Genomic DNA, 22,259 nt, shown 5'->3' with positions numbered 1-22,259 from the left:
GGTGGCAAGTGATGATGTAGCCTACGATGGAGCGCGCTTGCCTAGAAGATGCCTATTCACTCTTGACTTGAAGGTACGTGGGCATCAGATAGTCTAAATAGGTATATAAAAGGATTGACTGACTGACTGATCTATCAACGCACAGCTCAAACTACTGGACGGATCAGGCTGAAATTTGGCATGATAGCTCTGGGCTGGTTTCCGCACTTAAACGTTTCCGTCTGTTGTGCGTTGGCATGATAGCTATTATGACGTAGGCATCCGTTAGGAAAGGATTTTTGAAAATTCGACCCCTAAGGGAACGAAGTTGCGAGCATAATAAGCTAGTCTCTACATAGTATAAAATAAAGTCGCTTCCCGCTGTCTGTATGTATGAACGCGTAGATCTTTTAAACTACGCAACAGATTTTAATGCAGTTTTCACCAATAGATAGAGTGATTCAAGAGGAAGGTTTATAGCTATAGTTTATTTCTCAAAAAATTAGAGATCCCTAGAGAAATTGAAATAATGTGAATTAGGTCGGAAAAAATTCTTCTCATTTTTTTCCGAGGCAATGACACCTCAATGACACCACATTAGTATCTACATTGCACCCATGCGAAGCCGGGGCGGGTTGCTAGTATTTTATAAAGGACACTTCTATGGCTTGCAAAAACATAATTGTTGTTATTGGGTTAACTTTTTTCTTACTTATTTATGGCAGTACCTATAATTTTTTTTTTGGGCAATAAATAAAGAGTTAGGGGAGAATGAAAAGCTTATTTTGTCGTAATGGAGGCAGGATTATAATCGGAACATGGGTGCGTAATAAAACGTGAATTACGGCGTGACTGTTCGTGTTCCAAATAGGCATAGCTACCTAAAATATTGCTGTTTAGCTGTTATTTAACAGAGGACCTCCCTGACGCAGTGGTAAGCGCTGTGGCATTGTTTACAACAGTTGTGGCATGTGTCAAAATAATGTTAGTACATTTGACGCTACAGTCCTATGCTACAGTCCGTTCACTATAACTTTTCCCCTGCCGTCATGTTGGCACCATTGCTTTGTTTGCTTTATTTCTTAGAGCTTAGGGTTTATTATTGTCATGAGCCTCAATAGCTCAACCGGTATAGGAGTGGACTGAAAACCGAAAGGTCGACGGTTCAAACCCCGCCCGTTGCACTATTGTCGTACCTACTCCTAGCACAAGCCTGACGCTTAGTTGGAGAGGAAAGGGGAATATTAGTCATTTAACATGTCTAATATTCTTTAAAAAAAAAAAAAAAATTGTGTGATTTGCAATGGTAACGTCAGGGGAAAAGTTATAGCGAACGGACTGTAGGTAGCCCTACGGCCTACGGTATACCTATATTTTTTTTCACATCACCATAGCTTAATATTTTTGACATAATATTATCGTCGATTCATGATCAAACCGAGAGTTCCCTTAATTCTAGTTCACTCTTGCTGTGCACTGTGGTCTTATAAGTGAGAGGTATCGGGCTCGATTCCTGGCAGGGCTAATTTAGGAATTTATATTTTCTAAAGTATCTACGGTCTGGTTTGGTGGGATGCTTCGGTCGTGCTAGTTACGAGTTACGACCCTACTAGCAAAGCCGTGCCAAGCGATTCAGCGTTCCGGTACGATACCATGTAGGAACGATCGATGGGCATTTTCCATATTTCATTTATAATGGTGTTCCGAACATTTCTACAAATTTTCAGCTTCATGCGAATTATTGTAACCTTGAATATTTAATTTAACTAGGCTATTGGCTATACTAGGCTATATATATTGATATATATTGTTTTAAAAGATGTGCGTGTTTTAAAAGGATCGTTGTCTACACTATATTATTATCTAAATATATAAAAGGAAAAGGTGACTGACTGACTGACTGATCTATCAACGCACAGCGCAGACTGCTGGACCGATCGGACTGAAATTTAGCATGCAGATAGCTATTATGACGTAAGCATCTGCTAATAAAGGATTTCTGAAAATTCAACCCCTAAGCAGTGGCGTGCAGGTCATAGAGGCATAAATGCACTGCTTACCCCAGTTGTATATATTTTTCATTATGACCTGCCAGTAAACAGGTTCCTACCTAACTAATGCCTACCCTGGCTACAAATCCTGTGTACGCCACTGCCCCTAAGGGGGTGAAATAGGGGTTTCAAGTTTGTGTAGTCCGCGCGTACGAAGTCGCGAGCAGACGCTGGTATATTATATGCACGTTGTATAGACTGCAATGTAAGTTTTTTGTTCTGGGCTCTTCTCAGACCCGTCTGGACAGCGTTTGGAACTCTCGTAAGTTCGCGTAAAAGTTATCACCACTATCCATCTTACAAATGCAACAACGGACTCTCAAAAACTGTAATTTATTACCTATTTTGAATAAACCATTTGATTTGATTTGATTAGACACATGTACCTATCTATATTTATCTACAGACTAGGTAAGCCTACCCGGGCGAAGCCTAAACCATAATATTGTTTTCAACGTTACATAAAGGCATCCCGGCATCTAATGGTTATTATATTAATTGTATGCTCTCAATCAATATTACCTACACCAGATATGTCAGGAATGTGTACGCTAATTCCATATTATATTGCACGATCTAGCTAGGATAGCCAGTTCTTGATCTTGTACCATTTCGCCGTCCCCGGCGAATAAAATGATAACCGCTATTACCATAGTTTTAGTGTTATGCGATTTTTGAGGTCTACGGCGCCAAATACATCTACCTAATTTTTTTGGTAATTTTTCTGCCGTTATTTAAAAAGTTATTCAAAAATACAACATTATTCCTATTTTTTTCTAGTACATTGTGTTAATTGCAAGACAGTGTTAGTAAAATTTTTCTATACTTATCACATGGCAAACGCTTTTACAATTATATTCTCGTTCAACGAGTTGACAAAATAATTTCTAAAAGCAGTTATCATTTTGTTCTCGTAAAGAAAATGACGACTAATATTTCTTTAGTAAAATCGTTTCATTAGTACTGAGCAGCAAAATATATTGCCATACTTTTCCGTCATACAGACTGGATTAACGATAGATAGTGATAGCGGGATAATTTTTAATATTGTATATGCTTATGTCAACAAGCACGCAAATTTATTCAAGATCAAATCCATGTATGTGTGTAGCTAGATGATTGAAAAATAAACATTTTATTTATTTATTTTATTGATATTGTTTGTATATATTGCAATATTGTACACGGGGCTAGGACATTTAGTATCTAAGTACTAATAAATAAAATAAAAATAAAAAAGCCTTTTATTTCTTCACTTATTTTGCAATAGTTATGGGATTATTAAATAAAACTTGAAATACTAGACATTAAAATAAAATAATAATTTAAATTTAGTACGATTACTTATTTTTATGAAGAACCCTTTTCAGGTCAAAGCCTCCTCCAGAGAAACCCACTTTACCCTGTCTTTGGCTTTGAGCATCCAGTTTGGTAATGGTAATTGGTATCTAAGTACTAATAAAAATTTACTAAAATAATGAAACTAAAACTAAAACCTTAAAAAATATCTCTACATAGTATAAAATAAAGTCGCTTCCCGCGTCTGTATGTATGTATGAACGCGTAGATCTTTTGAACTACGCAACGGATTTTAATGCGGTTTTCACCAATAGATAGAGTAATTCAAGAGGAAGGTTTATAGCTATGGTTTAGTTCTCAAAAAATTAGTGATCCCTAGAGAAATTTAAATACTGTGAATTAAGTTGGAAAAAAATCCTCTCATTTGAGAGTTTCCGAGGCAATGACACCACATTAGTAACTACATTGCACCCATGCGAAAACGGGGCGGGTCGCTAGTTATATTATAACTCACACAGATGTCACTCTCCGTTGCACCGTTGCGACGTGATTGAAGGACAAACCAACAAATCAACATACCAACAAACAAACACACTTTCGCATTTATAATAATGGTACTGATATCTATAGATAAAGAATTATTTATTTATACTCACCATGTCCTAGCGACCGGCGCGTGGCACACGTAGATATACCTCTGCACGGCCAACGCCAACGTCAACCAGATGCTGGCCGTGTGGAACATCGCGGGAATCACCTGTCAAACAAATACTTCATTTAACAAGATAAAGTTTAAAACTAAAACCTGACTACGATCCAAGCGCGGAGCCACCGTTGTGAGCATGATGGGCATGCCCACAACCATAGGCGCCGTCCTATTATCATCGCTCGTGCGATGATGCACCTTATAGACAGTGGCGTAACAATAGTGCTCGTTTTATCAACGTGCGAATACCTAGATTTGATTTCGGGGGTTGCCAAACAGGCAAAAATTGTAAAAAATTGTATTGTAAAAAACTTCACGCTCGTTTCGCTCGCACTTTATCAATTTCTGAGTTTTTTATTCCGAGACGTAATAGCCGAGAAGTTTCGATAAGTTAGCCCTTAACTGCGATTTATTAAACCCATAAATAAAGTCTGGGGAGCGCCAAAATGGAATCTCTCACCGCAGGTAAAATTGACTCGGGCCGGCTCTGATTATTATTATTTACTTGTTTAACTATTAAAGTTGACCCTGTGAGTTGACCCCGAGACCCCCCAAAACTTGGGGGCCTTGGGCTAAATAAAAAACCGACACGCACATGGCCAATTTTCGGGTGGCTGTGCCCACAACCTTTTTTGAGAGCTGGATCCGCGTCTGCTACGATCCTCTTAATAAACGCTGAAATATAGTAAAATTGGGTTTCTCTTGTTTGTTACATTTTTGATAGTATACTATATTCGTATTTATGATTCCGCCACGAAAACATATGTAATAAGTTCACTTATAATATCATTTCTTTAATTTTAAGTCCTTTTAGCGACATTTACGCGGTGTCCTGCGTGACGAATACTACGCGACGCGACGCTGCGAACGCGACCAACGCGATCAACTCAACGGCATACCGTGCTTGCGGAATTGTGGAATGGTAATAATTTATTATATAAACTTAAAACTAAAGCTATGAGGGTCCCAAACGCGCCCTGGTCGGAGAAGAAACCCATAACAACATCAACAACAAATATCATTATTATTAAGGCTAGAGATTCCAGAATTTAATGATTCTTCATTTGAAATACCTATAATCAAATTGGAAATCAAAATACCTAATAACTTTAATTAAGTAGGCATTCAGAAGCTCTTTTGATCCATCAAAGTCTGTGTATAGCTAATTAAGGGCGGACTCGCCTTCACTCTCTCCCATACAAACGTTGTTGGCCCCTCATTTGAATATTAACCAATCAAAATTGAAATATTATAGACTAGCTGTCAGCTGACCTGCCCCGGCTTCGCTCAGGCGGAATTTAGAAAATCGAGGTGGGGGTTGAATTTCCAAAAATCCTGAAACACGTATATTTCTTTATTTGTGCCCGAAAACCCAAATACCAATTTTCATGCAAATAACTTGAAAAATAACAGACTTTTGTACAAACATTCATTGGTTTTCAAAAACTTTTCAAAAATCCGTCCAAGTCCGTCATTTTTCAAGTTATTTGCATGAAAATTAGTATTTGGGTTTTCGGTCACAAATGAAGAAATACGTGTTTCAGCATTTTGGAAATTCAAACCCCCCTTCCCCTCGATTTTCTAAATTCCACCCGAACGAATCCGGGGTGGGTCAAATAGTCTATAATATTTCATTAAGTTTGATTGGTTAGTATTCAAATCAGAGCCAAACTACGATTGTATGGAGCGAGTGACGGACAGACCCCTCATAATACCAGTTCGGAATATCTATCCTTTTAAGACACCGACAAGACACTCAATATTACCTCTTTTGTATGATATCCCTAATACGAAGGATTTCTGAAACAAATCGCTAATGAGAAATGAGACTGCTTCATTGTACTCCTTAATAGATTTTTGCTAGCCTTAATTAGATATGTCTATACAGGGTGTAACTAGATCGCTAGCAAAAATGAAGACAGGTGATAGTACTAATGATTACTGATATGATACCACAAAAAATGCGAAAAAAATATAAAAAATCCTATAATTTTGTACAAGTTTATGATATATTGCAAATAAAACATCTGACTGACGCTAGAGGTCATTGGTGACCCCGACGAGATCTGAACACGTAGCCGCATTATTGGTCACCACCAACAAACGTACGTTGCGTAAGTAGGCCACTCGGAGTCAATGCCGCGTCGTAGGTGAGGCATTGCCCTAGTTTTGCACGCTATACATGGCGTATTTGAAACACACTAAATCACTAAAACTACAAAATGAGGCAAATGGTTATTGGTATTGGATGGTGTTTAGGTAGTATAGCAAGTTAGTTAGTTAGTTTTTGCTAGCATTCTGGTTACAGTCTGTATATCCTTACTTAATATTTTAAATGCGAACGTGTGTCTGTATGTTCTACTTGACAATATGCAATAACATCTCATTTAGAAAAACGTTTCTACAAATAAAGAATCTTGAATATTGAATCTTATTACCTTTTCACGGCCCCTATCTGTTAACGTCCCCCCGCCTCATACCCCGATTGCCATCTCAACCTGTCGCGGACTATAGCTATGGAAATAATTATATTGTAAAACTATTTTTCCGACCGCAATTTTATAAACGTTTTACTTTTTGCTCCAGCTTTTAACTCTTGACTCATCATAAGTGTCACATGCGGTCCTACATGAAATAAATTCATTTCAAACGTCGCCTCGGCTGTCGAGTGTGAAGTACCTAGACTTCATTATGTCGAGGTGGCTCGCCGAGAGTGTAGCCACTCCATCGTCTCATGTGTTAGTCTGTAATTTCCCGCGGAAACTTGGTTTCTAGCGTGCCGGAAATAGTTCTAAGGAAATGGTAAAATTTTTACTAAGAACTTCGACTAGTTTCAGAGTTAATGTACCTCTGGCTATAATGTTGGTAAAACTGAATAATATGTTTGCATATTGGTATGTTTTGAAGTCCCGTCACCATAAGCAAATAAGCGGGATAGCCTAGTGGTTAAGACGTCAGCCTCCTATTCGGGGGGCCCGGGGTTCGATCCCGGGCACCCACCTTTAACTTTTGCGGCAAATAACTTTTAAGCAATTAAATATCACTTGCTTTTACGTGCATGCCTGAAAGTTCTCTAAAGCGAGTCGTCGCCGGCAGTGTGAACAGTCAGAGAGCAACTTTTGATATATTATGCTCTTTCGTTTACACGGAATTTATTGTGCGTTTCTTGAGAGAGAAAATCGCCGATAGTTAGTCGTTTTCTCGCCGGCGCGGCGCGGCGGTCGGACCACTGCCTAAGGGGTTAAATTTTCAAAAAACGCCAATTTTCTAAATTCCACCCGAGCGAAGCCGGGACGGGTCAGCTAGTTAATATTATATTTTGTTTAATATATTTTGCTATGAATTCTGATTACGTAACCATTGTGCCAAGAGGACCAAATAGAAACTTAATATTACATTCAAGTACTTCTACGGAAAAGCTGTATTGATAACAAGATTATTTGATTTTGAACTGTATTCCGTTCAAATAAGACAAAATTTGTTATACAGCGAAAATAATCACTCAGAAATATTTGCAACATTTTACCATTTAAAACTAGCTTTCTGATTCGAAATCTTTCTAGGTACTATATTTTGAATTGATTTTGAACTTTATTCTTATCATGAGAAGATACTAAAATCTGTAACAGTTACTAAGTTAAGAAGAGACTGAATATAAGTAGGTAGTAAGTCTGGAAAAATATCGTTTTATCATTTTATAAGGACTTTTCTGTTTCTGAAATCTACTAAAATCTCATGTCCCTGATTTAACGAGGAAACCAATTTTCGCCTTTCAAAAGTGTCAATGAAAAATATTGCATCTCATATTTCAAAGCGAAAAATATCATACATTTTAAATTTTAAAATTTAGCTAAGAAATTTACCTATAGGTAAGAGGCATGTCATACAGAAAAAAGACTATGTATTATCTAAATACATAAAAGGAAAAGGTGACTGACTGACTGCGCACAGCTCAAACTACTGGACAGACCGGGCTTGGCATTCGCTAAGAAATGTTTTCTTTTTTAAATTCAACCCCTAAGGGCGTAAAATAGAGGTTTAAAATTTGTGTAGTCCACGCGGACGAAGTCGCAGGTACAAGCTAATACATGTATAAGGAGTTTGGATGTATCCAGTGAGGCAAAAATATGACATGGGTTACACAGTTATGTCAGTGAGGGAAAATACTGGCATTGTTATAGTTTCCGATCTAGTTACTTATTCGACGTTTTGTATTGAGGAAAACAATGTTGCCGTTACATAATACAGACAAACCTGTTTTTTCTAAATATATAAAAGGAAAAGGTGACTGACTGAATGACTGACTGGCTGATCTATTAACGCACAGTTCAAACTACTGGACGGATCGGGCTGTTTGGCATGCAGATTATTATGACGTAGGCATCCGCTAAGGAAGGATTTTTGAAAATTCAACCCCTAAGGGGGTGAAATAGGGGTTTGACATTTGTGTAGTCCACGCAGACGAAGTTGCGAGCATAAGCCAGTTTTTTAGAATAGAATAGAATAATGGGAACACCGCCTCTTATAAATCTCAATGAAAATTGTATTTTATCCTGTGGTGTTTGTAGTTTTTAGGGTTCCGTAACTCAAATGGACAAAAAGGAACCCTTATAGAATCACTTTGTTGTCTGTCTGTCCCTCGTGTCTATCGAAAAAACCTATAGGTTACTTCTTGTCGACCTTTTTTTTTTGAAGGCGGAAATCTTCGTAAGATACCCATGAAATGAAGATAATCATCCAATTTTCGAAATTTATCAATTAACTTGGCTAATATTCTTTAAAAAAAATTAAAACAAAAAAAAAATTGGTAAGTAGGTAAGTCTTATAAAGCTCAAATAAAGAAATAAATCCGAAAACGGTGAATTTGTCGTTACATCACAAAAAAAAAATTAAAATGTGTTTTGCAAAAATAAAAAAATCTGATCGTGAGTAGGTATACTTATTTAATATTTTCTTTTTTAAAAGATTATTTAATCGACTTAATAAAATGGGTTCTTACTTTTTCATTTGTACACAGATTTTTCCGAGATTTCTCGACGGCTTTACGTAATTCTTTATATTTTATTCAGAAAAGGATGCCTCCCGAAACGGTCCCACAAAAATTTCATTAAGTTCAGTTGAGTGGTCTTTTGACCACCAAGCCTTCTTTGAAGGCTTATTTTATTTCCCTAAAAAATATCTCTAATAATATTATAGGTACGTAATAAATTCGGCCGCATTTTACCATTTTTCAGATCTAAACCTATCTTGTCCGATATACATTTTTAGGATTCCACAGTAAAACAAGTAAATTCGATTGGGAGGACGTTATTTAGATAGAATAGATAAGCCCACGCGTCCGAAACCGGGACCAGTTAACTTCTAAATACATATTATATAAAAGGAAAAGGTGACAGACTGACTGATTTATCAACGCACAGCTCAAACTACTGGACGGATCGGGCTAAAATTTGGCATGCAGATAGCTATTATGACGTAGGCATCCGCTAAGAAAGGATTTTTGAAAATTCAACTCCTAAGGGGGTGAAATAGGGTTTTGAAATTTTGTAGTCCACGCGAACGAAGTCGCGAGCATAAGCTAGTATTATAATGAACTCGGCCGCATTTTACCTTAACTAAACCTATCTTGTCCGACCTATATTAAGATATACATTTTTAGGATTCCACAGTAAAACAAGGAAATTCGATCGGGAGGCATAAATAGAATAGCTGAGCCCACCCGTGCGAAACCGGGACCAGTCAACTAGTTTATAGAATATAACCCGGTAAAGTGCGAGTCGGACTTGCACATGAAGGGTTCCGTAGGTACCATCGTACAAGATAAAATATATACTTTTTAAATTTCCATGGCGCCGTTCGCCGAAAATTCACTATCTAGGTTTTTTATTACGTACCTACTAGCTTATGCTCGCAACTTTATCCGCGTGGACTACACAAATTTCAAACCCCTGTTTCACCCCCTTAGGGGTTAAATTTTCAAAAATCCTTTCATAGCGGATGCCTACGTCATAATAGCTATCTGCATGCCAAATTTCAGCCCGATCCGTCCAGTAGTTTGAGCTGTGCGTTGAGAGATCAGCCAGTCAGTCACCTTTTCCTTTTATTATCTTTTACTAGTTAACTTTTTAAATAAGTTGTATTAAAAATACTTTTGTAATTTTAGCGATATTTTATTCCTCCTTGAATAATAAATTCAAGAAGTCAAGACGCGACGGTTGTTATTTGTTTGTATTTCACAAAGGAGTTTTATCCGAGCTCTTACCCGGGTATATCAGATATCATTAGACAGTCTGTTTCGTAACCATTTCCGAGCAAATAAAATAATGTTGTATAGAAGCAGGCGTTACTTTGCGGAAGTCCATGATATACAATGAACCAAAAGCTGAATTTGCTATAATCCGCTGAAACAGGTCGAATCTGTATGGTGCAACATGCAGCATGCGAAATACACGCCCGCCCTCCCACTGCTAAACATGCAGGAAGAAGCAGCCACCAGGCAAGTAATACGCACCACCACCACGCAGCACCACACAAATCCCAAACGCACTCGACGCACGTTTCGCCCCGACACCGGAGCATCCTCAGGAGATGTAGACCTTACAATGCACAATTGCAAAGTACACTTTGCAATTGCACTTTTAAGCTTTTGGTTCATTGCAAATAAAATAAGATAAGTAATTGAATTGTAGAGTTCAGCGCTATAAATACTTTATCATCATGATCAACCCATTGCCGACTCATTACTGAGCACGGGTCTCCACCGAGAATGAGAAAGGTTCGGCCATAGTCCACCACGCTGGCCATGGACATAGTGACACGGGGAGTATCATGATGATTATGTTAACATTGAGTCTGACTGTGTCAGATTTAGTGTGACAGAGCCATGTAGGGTCTAATTGGTTCTAGTTGGGTTTCTTTGGTTTAGGTTAGGTCCAATTTGCGCACGTTGGTTCTGATTAAGTTGGGTTAGGATGCAATAGCAAAAGCTTACCTCATTCATATAGTGCCACGCCTCGCACGCTCTCACTGGACTCAGGGGCTTGTAATGATTCCCGAAGGTGTACATGTAGAAGAGCCAGGGTGCGGGGAACAGCATAGTGAACATATCACATAGTGCCATGGCCATTAACACCACGTTGGTGGGTGTCCTCATATGGCGCCGGGACAACACTACCACGATCAACGTGTTCGCGACCGTTGTTGTTGCGAGCAGGAACGGGGCGATGTATCTGTGGAGCAAATGTTACGTTAAAAATGTGGGGTAACTGTGGTACTTTTGTTTGGAGTATACAGTAATATTTTCAGTGTGGCACTGTATTCAGTTAGTTGATTGCCTCAGCTTGCCAGGTCTAACTGAACTTTTGACAGTTCTATTTCTGTTAAATAGATTGATGCGTGACCTATGTCAATCTCAAAAGGTAAAGTGCTCTCGCAAAATTCCCGCGAGAAAAAGCCTTTGTCTATCTATTCTTGTAAAGTAAGCCTGATCGGGATAATATAGACTGAGTGATTGTGATTACTTTTTGTTATGATTTTCGGACATAGGCTTATCTTAATATGCGCGCCACTACACCATCATCCAGCCAACCATCTTCTATTTAAGTTATGAACACCTAGAATATTTTACCAATTAGAAGAAAGTAGTGTTGGCTGGTAGATAAGCTGTGATAGCCTAGTGGTTAGGACATCCGCCTTCTAATCGGAGGTCGGGGGTTCGATCCCAGGCACGCACCTCTAACATTTCGGAGTTATGTGCGTTTTAATTAATTCAATTTCACTTGCTTTAACAGTGAAAGAAAACATCGTGAGGAAACCTGCATGCCTGAGAGTTCTCCATAATGTTCTCAAAGGTGTGTGAAGTCTACCAATCCGCACAGGGCCAGCGGGGTAGACTATGGCCAAAAAGCCTTCTTACTCTGAGAGGAGACCCGCGCTCTGTAGTGAGCCGGTGATGGGTTGATCATGATGATGATGATGAGTGTTAGACATTGTCTCTTAATGCATGGACTTCCTCACGCCACGGTCTTGCGTCGCCTGAACCCATAATTAACAAGGCTAATATACTTTTTTTTTTAAAGTTTGACAGCTTTCATCATCGTCGTCAACCGATAGACGTCCACTGTTGGACATTGGTGTCTAGTAGGGACTTCCACACGCCATGGTCTTGCGTCGCCTGAATCCAGCGGCTCTCTGCAACTCATTGGATATCGTCTGCCTACCTATTAGCTAATGGGCAGATTACACCTACCGAGTACAGTGGCGAGTCAGTGTCCTCGGCCGAGTACTCGGTTGGTATAAACACTTAACGAGAGCAATTTCGCCGCAATTTCTCAGCCACAGCACTGTCTCGGCCGAGTGACATTTTACTGTCTCGCTTCACTACTCGGTAGGTGTAATCTGCCCATTACTTAAAGCTATCTACAGTACAGTTACCGTCGCAGGCTGCTGCTTTCACGAAATTGGGCTAGGAAAATGAACCTTGTAGTAGTAGATACAAGGGTTACTTACGCATACATAGGTTCCGCATAATTGATTGGGAACTCGCACGTGACGTTCAAGTACACATGCGAGTGATTGAGCGAGCAATAGTCGTCCGACGTGAAGTTCGAATAGCCGAGCTTTCTGTTATTATTATCATCGCCAGCCGATATATGTCCACTGTTGAAGATAGGTATCTCGTAGAGACTTCCGCATACCACGATCTTACGTCGCCTAAATCCAGCGGCTAACTGCAACTCGTTTGATATCACCTGTCTACCTAATGATGTAGTTATAGGTATAGTTTAATTTATCTAGAGTTACCGTTGCGCCGCTACCATTACGAAATCATGCTAAAAAGAATCAAGTAGTAATTACAAGGGTTACTTACCCATACATAGGTTCCGCATAATTGATTGGGAACTCGCACGTGACGTTCAAGTAAACATGCGAGTGATTGGACGAGCAGTAATCGTCCGACGTGAAATTAGAATAGCCGAGCTCTGGTATTTCGTCAGCAAAGCTGTAGTTTCTATCTGTCACTTCTGGAAACTTCTCTATGGGTAAATATCTTGATTTGTTGGTCAGGGAGTTGTCTAGCCAGTCGTCTTGAAACTCCATTTTGTTTTTCGTTGGTTATCTCCCGATTAATGTTGACATGTTGGTACCTATTATTTTGTATAAGGTATTTTTTTGTTGATGTGCAAGTTTTTCGTTGATGTTAGATTTCCATTATCTGTGGACAAGAGAAAACAGAGTTTAATATCTTCGTCTATACATTATATAAAAACCGGAGATTATGTGCGTTTCAATCAATTAAATATCACTTGTTTTAACGGTGAAGGAAACATCATGAGAAAACCTGCATGCTTGAAAGGTCTCCATAATGTTCCCAAAGATGTATGAAGTCTACCAATCCACACTTGGCCAGCATGGCGGACTATGACCTAAACTCTTCTAATTATGAGAGGAGATAATAATATGTGCTCAGTAGTGGGCTGGCTGGTGGCGATAATATATGTAGTTTCAGATAAATAGGTACTACTTTGGGTTTTCGTCATGCTTTTTTGAAATGTGTACAAAAAAAAAACCAAGCCGTAAAAGCCTTTGCGTGAGCCTCATTTTTTATGACGGGATAAAGTGTATGAATATGTAAAAATTCGCAGCATTCCATGAGATAAGGTAAACTTAGTGAATTTCGCCTTCTTTTTGCCATTTTCCTTCAATATTTTAACAATTCCTTTCCTTTTTCTTTTTACATTATTTTTCCCACAACTTTTCGCACATCATAGATGTAATACGCGTACATAATATTTTTCTTTACGTCATGCTTTTAGGGTATATTAAAAAGGACGTGTTATTTAGTTGGAAAATATGCATCACTAGCTGATGCCCGCGACTTCGTACGAGTGGATTTAGGTTTTAAAAATCCCATGGGAACTTTTTGATTTTCCGGGATAAAATATAGCCCATGTCACTCTCCAGGTCTTAAAAAAATCTATACCAGTCCGTTGCTCCGTTGCGACGTGATTGAAGGACAAACCAACAAATCAATAAACCAATAAACAAACACATTTTCGCATTTATAATAGATATTCTAGAACTATAATGATCCGAATTTGACGAAATTAATTGCTCCTGAGCGCCTAACTGTGTCACTGGGAGGTCGTAATTTTATTCATCATCATCATCATTATCAATCGGAAGACGTCCACTACTGGACATAGGTCTCTTGTAGGGTCTTCCAAACGTCACGGTCTTACGCCGCTGACGTACGTTGGGGGGTCTTCCATTCCAACGCTACGCTTTCCGGTGCGAGGTCGCCATTCCAGCATCTTTGGACCCCAATGTCTACTTATTGGTTTCTCGAACTACGAGTATGTGCCCTGCCCATTGCCACTTCAAATTCGCCACCCGCTGAGCTATGTCGGTTACTCTAGTTCTCCTACGGATCTCCTCATTTCTGATTTGATCACGTAGAGAAACTCCAAGTTCTCTCCATCGCCCGCTGAGTGACTCTGAGCTTTCTGAGGCTTCAAATTACAATACACGCAACATAATATATTAACTGAACGATCACAGTGAAATTCTTCATGATCATTCTATAGTTCGTACAAAATGACGTTTTACCGAAAAGGCAAGGACCGTAAACTGTTATCATCATCATCATGATCAACCCATCACCGGCTCACTATACAGATCGCGGGTCTCCTCTCAGAGTGAGAAGGGTTTTGGCCATAGTCTACCACGCTGGCCATGTGCGGATTGGTAGACTTCACACACCTTTGAGAACATTATGGAAAACTCTCAGGCATGCAGGTTTCCTTACGATGTTTTCCTTCACCGTTAAAGCAAATGATATTTAATTAATTAAAACGCACATAACTCCGAAAAGTTAGAGGTGCGTGCCCGGGATCGAACCCCCGACCTCCGATTAGAAGGCGGACGTCCTAACCACTAGGCTATCACAGCTTATATCACAGCTTATATATTAAACTGTTATACAGTAATTTAATTTCGACAAATATTAGTGTGTCACAAAGCTTGATTCCAAGGTTGGTATTAATGTAAGGTTAGTTTTACGCATTATATCCTCAACAATTTAGTATTCAGAGTCACATAATTAAATTACAACGGAAAATTTAATTGACACTTCCTGTTCTGCAGTTAAGTACCTACCTAGGCTATTATTCAAAGGACAAAGTTGCAGTGCCGTTGGGGTAATTTAATTTGTTGACAGTACCCGTCGTAGTACAAGATTTTACGTCTCACCAAACCAAACCAAATTCGAGAGTCGAAATACTTCCGCGTTACAGTAAACTGGATCTTAATTGCCTTGTTTTAAAGCTTAAGTTTGTCTACACTTCTACAGCCAGCGCTCCAAGTGGAAACATTGCGAAATTAAAATCAGTGGCATTGAATATTTGACTTCAATTCAAAACGCGGAAGTATTTCGACTCTCGAATTTGGTTTGGTTTGGTGAGACGTAAAATCTTGTACTACGGGTACAGTTCAATTTAGGAGTCACGTAGCTTTTCATTTTCAGGGTTCCGTACCCGAAGGGTGCCGACGGGACCCTGTTACTAAGCTTCCGCTATCCGTCCGTCCGTGTGTCTGTCAGCGGGCTGTCTCTCGTGAACGTGAGACTGACTTGCACTTAAGGTAGGTTGATAGATCCAGCCGCGAAAATTCAAATTTTAGTTAGTGTTTCGAAAATAGTAGACTAATCATACATCGAAGGCTTATGGTAATGAGTTTTGCGGGCATATCATTTATGCATCTACATGTTTTTCCATAAAAACTTTAGTCAAAAATACTCATTTAAATCATATTTGTGCAAATCTGGGAAACTTCAGAAAATTATCTTTCAGGAACAAATATCAAGTAAATGAATATTTTTGACCAAAGTTTTTATGTTGTATGTTAAAGTATTTTTGGTCAAAATATAACCCGTACTAAAAACAATTGCAATCGATTCTGTTACTGATTCTGAACAAACTACTTTCAGGTTTTGCGTACACTAAAACTAACGTAGTATAACTAAATTACCGATCAAAGGCACAACATTTCCACGAGGACTAATTATATCCTAACGTCCTTTACACAGAGCTTCCGTTTCAGGGTAATTTGATTCTGGGACAGTTCTCTAAGGGGTGACGTCAGAAGGTAATTGTAAAGGGTACCTATATTTAGCCCAGTATCTTTATTTATTACTAGCTGATCCCAGCGGCTTCGCCCGCGTAGATTTTTAAAGATCCCGTATAGCCTATGTCGCTCAGGAATAATGTAGCTTTCTACTGGTGAAAGAATTTTTAAAATCGGTTCATTAGTTCCAAAGATTACCCCCTACAAACAAACTTAACGACATTGCCTCTTTATATAATAGTATAGAGTATAGATATAGATATAAATATAGACTAGCTCATCCCCGACTTCATCCGCGTGGATCGCCGATTAATTTTGACGGCATATCTTCTTGTTCCTTACTTTATCCCACGCTACTTAGGGTCGGCACAACGCGTCTTCCACTACGCACTTATGTCATCCGTCAACGCCCTTACCAACCTAACCTTGAACCTAGATTGAAACTTAATTCCACGCGGACGAAGTCGCGGGAATCAGCTAGTTCAATAAACTAAGCGATGTAAAGTTGATTAGGTACCTACCAGCTGTGGACTTCATTTCAGAGTCAAGATAACATTATGTAACTAGGTAAATTAATATTGAGCTTTCGGTCCGTTTATTTGGGGACAATCCTGATTCAATTCAGTTGCGGCTTTGCTGAGTTTACCTTATCAGTTTGGAATTCTTGTTATGAAATACCTAACTGCAACTATAGAAATGGAATACTGAAGCGAACATTTATCTCCCTATTGATTTGCATTTAATGATAACTAGCTGATGCCCGCGGCTTCGTACGCGTGGAATTAGGTTTTTTAAAAATTCCGCGGGAACTCTTTGATTTTCCGGGATAAAAAGTAGCCTATGTCACTCTCCAGGTCTTTATCTATTATATACTCATGCAAAAAATCACGTCAATCCGTTGCACCGTTGCGACGTGATTGAAGGACAGACCAACAAACCAACAAACCAATAAACCAACAAACAAACACATACTTTCGCATTTAAAATAAGGGTACTGTTCAATAAACTAAGCGAGGTAAAAAGTTGATTACCAGTAGACTTCATTTCAGAGTCAAGATTATGCAACTAGGTAAATTAATATAGAGCCTTCGGTCCGTTCATTTGGAGACAATCCCGATTCAACTCAGTTGCGGCTTGGCTGCCTTATCAGTTAGGAATTCTTGTTATGAAATACCTTCCTACTGCAACTAGCAATGGAATCCTCAAGCGAACATTTATCTCTCTCTTGCTTTTACATTATGATTTACATTTTATTTTATTTTATTGAGATACAAGTTAACCCTTGACTGCTATCTCGCCGAGTGGTAAGTGATGATTAAGTCTAAGATGGAAGCGGCCTAACGGAAGGGGTATGGGCGGTAAGGCAGTTTTTAATAAACCTATGCCCAATGGCGTGCACAGAGTTCGAAGCCAGGGTAAGCATTAGTAAGATAGGCCTTAGATACACCTTATATAGACCTACTGAATGGCAGGTCATAAAGAAAAATGGGCACTGGTAATTTCTACTAGGGTAAGCAGAACTTCCATGCCTCTATGAATCTCACGCCACTGCCTATGCCCCTTTGGTTTCTACACGACATCGTACCGGGACGCTAAATCGCTTGGCGGCACGGCTTTGCGGGTAGGGTGGTAACTAGCTACGGCCAAGGCTTCCCATCAGACCAAAATACCCTTCTCATTCTGAGACCCGTGCTCGAAAAATTCGAAAAAAATGAATGAATTTGTGGTTACATAATAAAAAATATTAAAATGTGTTCACGAATAAATAATTAGTATTTTGAACTTTCAAAGTTTTTATTTGTTTTTATGCATAATAGTTTTTGATTTATCGAGCAAAATGTCGAAAAAAATAAGACTGTATTGTACCTACGGAACCCGCGGTGCGGGACTCTGACTCGCACTTGGCCGGTTTTTTTTAATAAATATAGCGAGCAAACGAGCGAGTCACATGTTAGGTAAGTGATTCGCGCCTTGGGGAACTGGGGTCTCCTGTTAGCTATATGAAAATTTTCACCGTGAAGAAAAGATAGAAGAGAATTCACGATCGAAATAACAAATCAAAGTTTTATTTCTTGAAATAAAACTTTCTCGAAATAAAACTTTCTGTCCCATACCTTCTAGGAAAAGTACGAGAAAATCATTCTTTAAAGTATGGTTTATACGAAGCCAGTTCGCTGCCGCCAGTCCTACTGGCTCAAAAATTAGACGATCGCTCTATTCTCGCCAGCGCTGACTTGGCTTGAAAAACTGTTTATACAAGGCCAATACCAAGCTAGTGCTGAATGCCAGTGAGACTAGCAACCAGCGATTGGCTTCGTATCATCATCATGATCAACCCATCGCCGGCTCATTACAGAGCACGGGTCTCCTACAGAGTGAGAAGGGTTTTGGCCATAGTCTACCACGCTGGCCATGTGCGGATTGGTAGACTTCACACACGTTTGAGAACATTATGGAGAACTCTCAGGCATGCAGGTTTCCTCACGATGTTTTTCACCGTTAAAGCGAGTGATATTTAATTTCTTAAAACGCACATAACTCCGAAAAGTTAAAGGTGCATGCCCGGGATCGAACCGCCGACCTCCGACGAGAAGGCGGACGCCCTTACCACTAGGCTACCACAGCTTATAGCTTATTGGCTTCATATAAACAATGCTTAATAAAACAACTTTGGTTTTCGGAAAACGTTCAAAGAAGTTTTCTTTTGTTTTTGACATCTTTGTACCCATTTTGTACCTTTGAAGTTTTGATAGAGACGACTGAAAACGAGTTTCGGAGAGATTAACTTTAACTAATTTCAAAGCCGACATAGCTCGAAGGCTTGTAAAGCTGAAGTGGCAATGGAGGTAAGTACATAGTTCGAAAAACTGATAAAAGTTGAGGTCCCAAGGTGCTAGATTGGCGACCGCTTAAATTTTACGTCATCACGACGTCATGAAGTCTTACTGATTTTAAACTGACGGCACCTGTCCGTCACTGACGTCAGTCTGCTACCTGGGAAGCGAAGCACTGGCACACTCCCCACAGGTGGGCAGACGACTCAAAAGAATTCAGCGGGAACCGCTGGATTCAGGCGAAGCAAGACCGTGGAAAACTGTGGTGGCGTGTAGAAAACCTTAATCCCCACACGAAAACTATGTCCAGCAGTGGACGTCTATCGGTTAACAATGATGTTTTTTTTATTACTAGATGATGCCTGCGACTTCGTCCGCGTGGATTTAGATTTTTGAAAATCCCATGAATACTCTTTGATTTTCCGGAATAAAAAGTAGCCTATATCCTTCCCCGGTATGCAAGCTATCTCTGTACCAAGCTTGATCAAAATCGGTTGAACGGATGGGCCGTGAAAGGCAAGCAGACAGACAGACAGACAGACAGACATGCGCAGCTCGTGAGTTGTTACAGAGTTATCTTACATCCCGGGGAAGGACATAGCCTACTTTTTATGCCGGAAAATCAAAGAGAGACCACGGAATTTTTTAAAAACCTGAATCTACGCGGATGAAGTCGCGGGCATCAGCTAGCACTTAATAAGAATGTATACCAGACTTTGTATTACACCAATAAATTGTGTCATCAAAAGATTTCTTCCAAATAATAACCCTCCTTTGGGTTTCACCGCACCGCGTAAAAAGTAAGTAAATAAAAACTGGCCAAGTGTGAGTCAGGCTCGCGCAACGAGGGTTCCGTGATACAGTCGTATTTTTTCAACATTTTGCACGATAATTCTTTTATATGATACTCCACTTGATATAGTTATCTTACTTCGAAAATGGAAAATACTAATTATTAGTTTATGACCACAATTTAATTTTTTTTGCGTGATGTAACCACAAATTCACGGTTTTCAGATTTTTTCCCAAATGTCCGCTATAAGATCCTACCATAATACATAACATAAATTTCATGATGGTCAACGGGAAGTACCCTGTAGGTTTCTTGACAGACCGACAGACAGACAGACAGACAACAAAGTGATCCTGTAAGGGTTCCGTTTTTCCTTTTGAGGTACAGAACCCTAAAAATCAATCAGTTTTGTGTAGTAGGTACGTATTTTAATATAGTAGAACAGCAACAGTTATAAATTAAACTCCTTTGTTTGTCAGCAAAACAAGTAATAAATTGCAAACTGTAGTTCTAACAAGGTTCTAAGTCTAACTTAGTCCATAAATTCAACTTGAAATAGACAAAATATAATAAATGTTTTTGTACGTCGTTGTTTCGGTACAAATAATTTTTTGGAAGTGAACAATTACATCTTAAAATATTAGGTAGGTAAATACCCTATTACAAAAAATACCCAGTTATAAAATATTATATAACACCCGGCTGAGTTTGTTGTGGGCTCTTCTCAGACCTGGGCGCGTTTGGAACCCTCGTAGCTTTAGTTTTAAGTTCGCGTAAAAATTATCACCACTATAACTTCTTACAAATGCAACAACCGACCATCACAAAGTGTAATTTATTAGATTACCTATTTTTTATCTGGAGATACGGAATACTAAAGGCAGATATTTAGGAACATTATTCATCTTAATAATAATATCTACTTATAATTAAAGATGGGCGTTATTGGCTATTTCTGGCCACGGTTATTAAACCGCTATTTAGTTACAATAGCGCTATTGATAACAGTTGCCTAGTATCGGTATCAAAGCTGTGTTTCAACTAATTTAATATGCGCACCATTTTTGTTTGTAGTAAGTAGTAACTTAGTTAGCTGCCGTATCGAATCCGTCTGTAGGTATGGCTAAAGTTTCAAGTCGTGTAAGTGCATTAGAATAATATTGACGATTTCCCTTCATGCTTTTCTAGGCTTAGGACTAGCACAATTTTCAAAAACGTTTAATCAAAGTTTTGTACAACACTAATTATATCACTTAAGTACCTAAAACTATTAAAACTTTATTTTTTTTCTTAACACCTTTTTACAATTTTATACACCTACTAAGTTATTTACAAATTATAGTCAATCGTCAATATCACCCACACTACAGGCAAAAGCTACCTAAATAAAACAAAGCAATATCTCAAGACAAAACTTTAGTATTTACTGAATACAAACACCGCTCAAACTATCTAATTAGGTATTAAAACTTTCATCAAAAGTCAAAACAAACAAACGCGCCGTAACACCACCTGATCTGCGCGCGCATATTTCACTAAAATAAAACCAATTTTACTTTCATGAAAATCGTGAAGTAATCACAACCTTAAGTTCATATCAGCAAAGTTTAATTATCATGATCATTGAGGTCAAACTATATTGGACGCTTGCACGGATAGTTTGCCACAGTCAAGTTAACCAACAACATTTCACAAAGATTGATAAACGAAAAACGACCTTATTTTTATTAGTCTAAGGCTTAACTGTAATAAGCTTGATAGATCAAACCTTAATGGACAAGTACTTGAACAGTTAACCAAACAAATTAGCGCCTTAGTGTAATAGACATAAGGTCGTTTTTGGTTTATCAATTTTCGTGAAATGTTCTTAGTTAAGTTACTAAGCCGGTAGCCATTAGCCAATAGCCATTAGCCAATAACCGCTCCTTCTCAGCTTTCAGTGAAAGAAAGAAAGAGAAGGCATAATTATTGCGTTTCTAGTTACCAAAAAACCAAACAATGCATTGTCAGTTGCCAGTTGGCAGCGTTGCGTTGTCAGGTGGTTCGTCATAGATGATATCTGTTAACCGTTGCTAGCTACGACAATAACGCTATGGTACGCTAAAGGCATGGCAGCGGTTTTCAGTTAAGTTAAGCTATAGCGGACACATGTCTACTTATAATCTGTTTTACTTAAAATAATATACCAGCGAAAGGGAATTTGAGTTGAAATAACATTATTCTCGAGGGCCTCCTTTCTGTCTGTCGAGATAATGTTCGTCGTTTTAATAATTTGTGACTTTATGCCTTTCTAAGTGCAGAATAAAATCTTTGACACGCTTTCTAATTTTCGCCCTTTGATTTATAATGCCGGTGTCAAAATGTATACCCTTCTGGTAGCAACTGAGATATCATTATCATCATGATTAACCCATCATCGGCCCACTACTGAGAACGGGTCTCCTCTCAGAGTGAGAAGGGATTTAGGCCATACT

At 38.8% G+C, this 22,259-nt stretch overlaps 1 protein-coding gene across 3 annotated transcripts in view; it reads right to left on the bottom strand.

Annotated features, from left to right (window-relative positions):
- Nucleotides 1–22,259, bottom strand: part of SPR (Sex peptide receptor) — a 196,747-nt gene that overhangs the window by 19,478 nt on the left and 155,010 nt on the right. For all 3 annotated transcript variants that reach the window (XM_069507218.1, XM_034981613.2, XM_069507219.1), the window contains 3 exons: nucleotides 12,905–13,249; nucleotides 11,027–11,264; nucleotides 3,986–4,086 (listed from right to left, as the gene is read on the bottom strand). In XM_069507218.1, coding sequence (XP_069363319.1) covers nucleotides 3,986–4,086; nucleotides 11,027–11,264; nucleotides 12,905–13,134 — 569 coding nt within the window. In that variant the 5' untranslated portion in view covers nucleotides 13,135–13,249. The remainder of the gene's footprint in view (nucleotides 1–3,985; nucleotides 4,087–11,026; nucleotides 11,265–12,904; nucleotides 13,250–22,259) is intronic.

The sequence above is a fragment of the Maniola hyperantus genome, chromosome 25 (genome assembly GCF_902806685.2).
Source record: "Maniola hyperantus chromosome 25, iAphHyp1.2, whole genome shotgun sequence".
Lineage (NCBI taxonomy): Eukaryota > Metazoa > Arthropoda > Insecta > Lepidoptera > Nymphalidae > Maniola > Maniola hyperantus.
The sequence above is the reverse complement of the archived record's forward strand: the minus strand, read 5'-3'. Positions and strand labels throughout refer to the sequence as shown.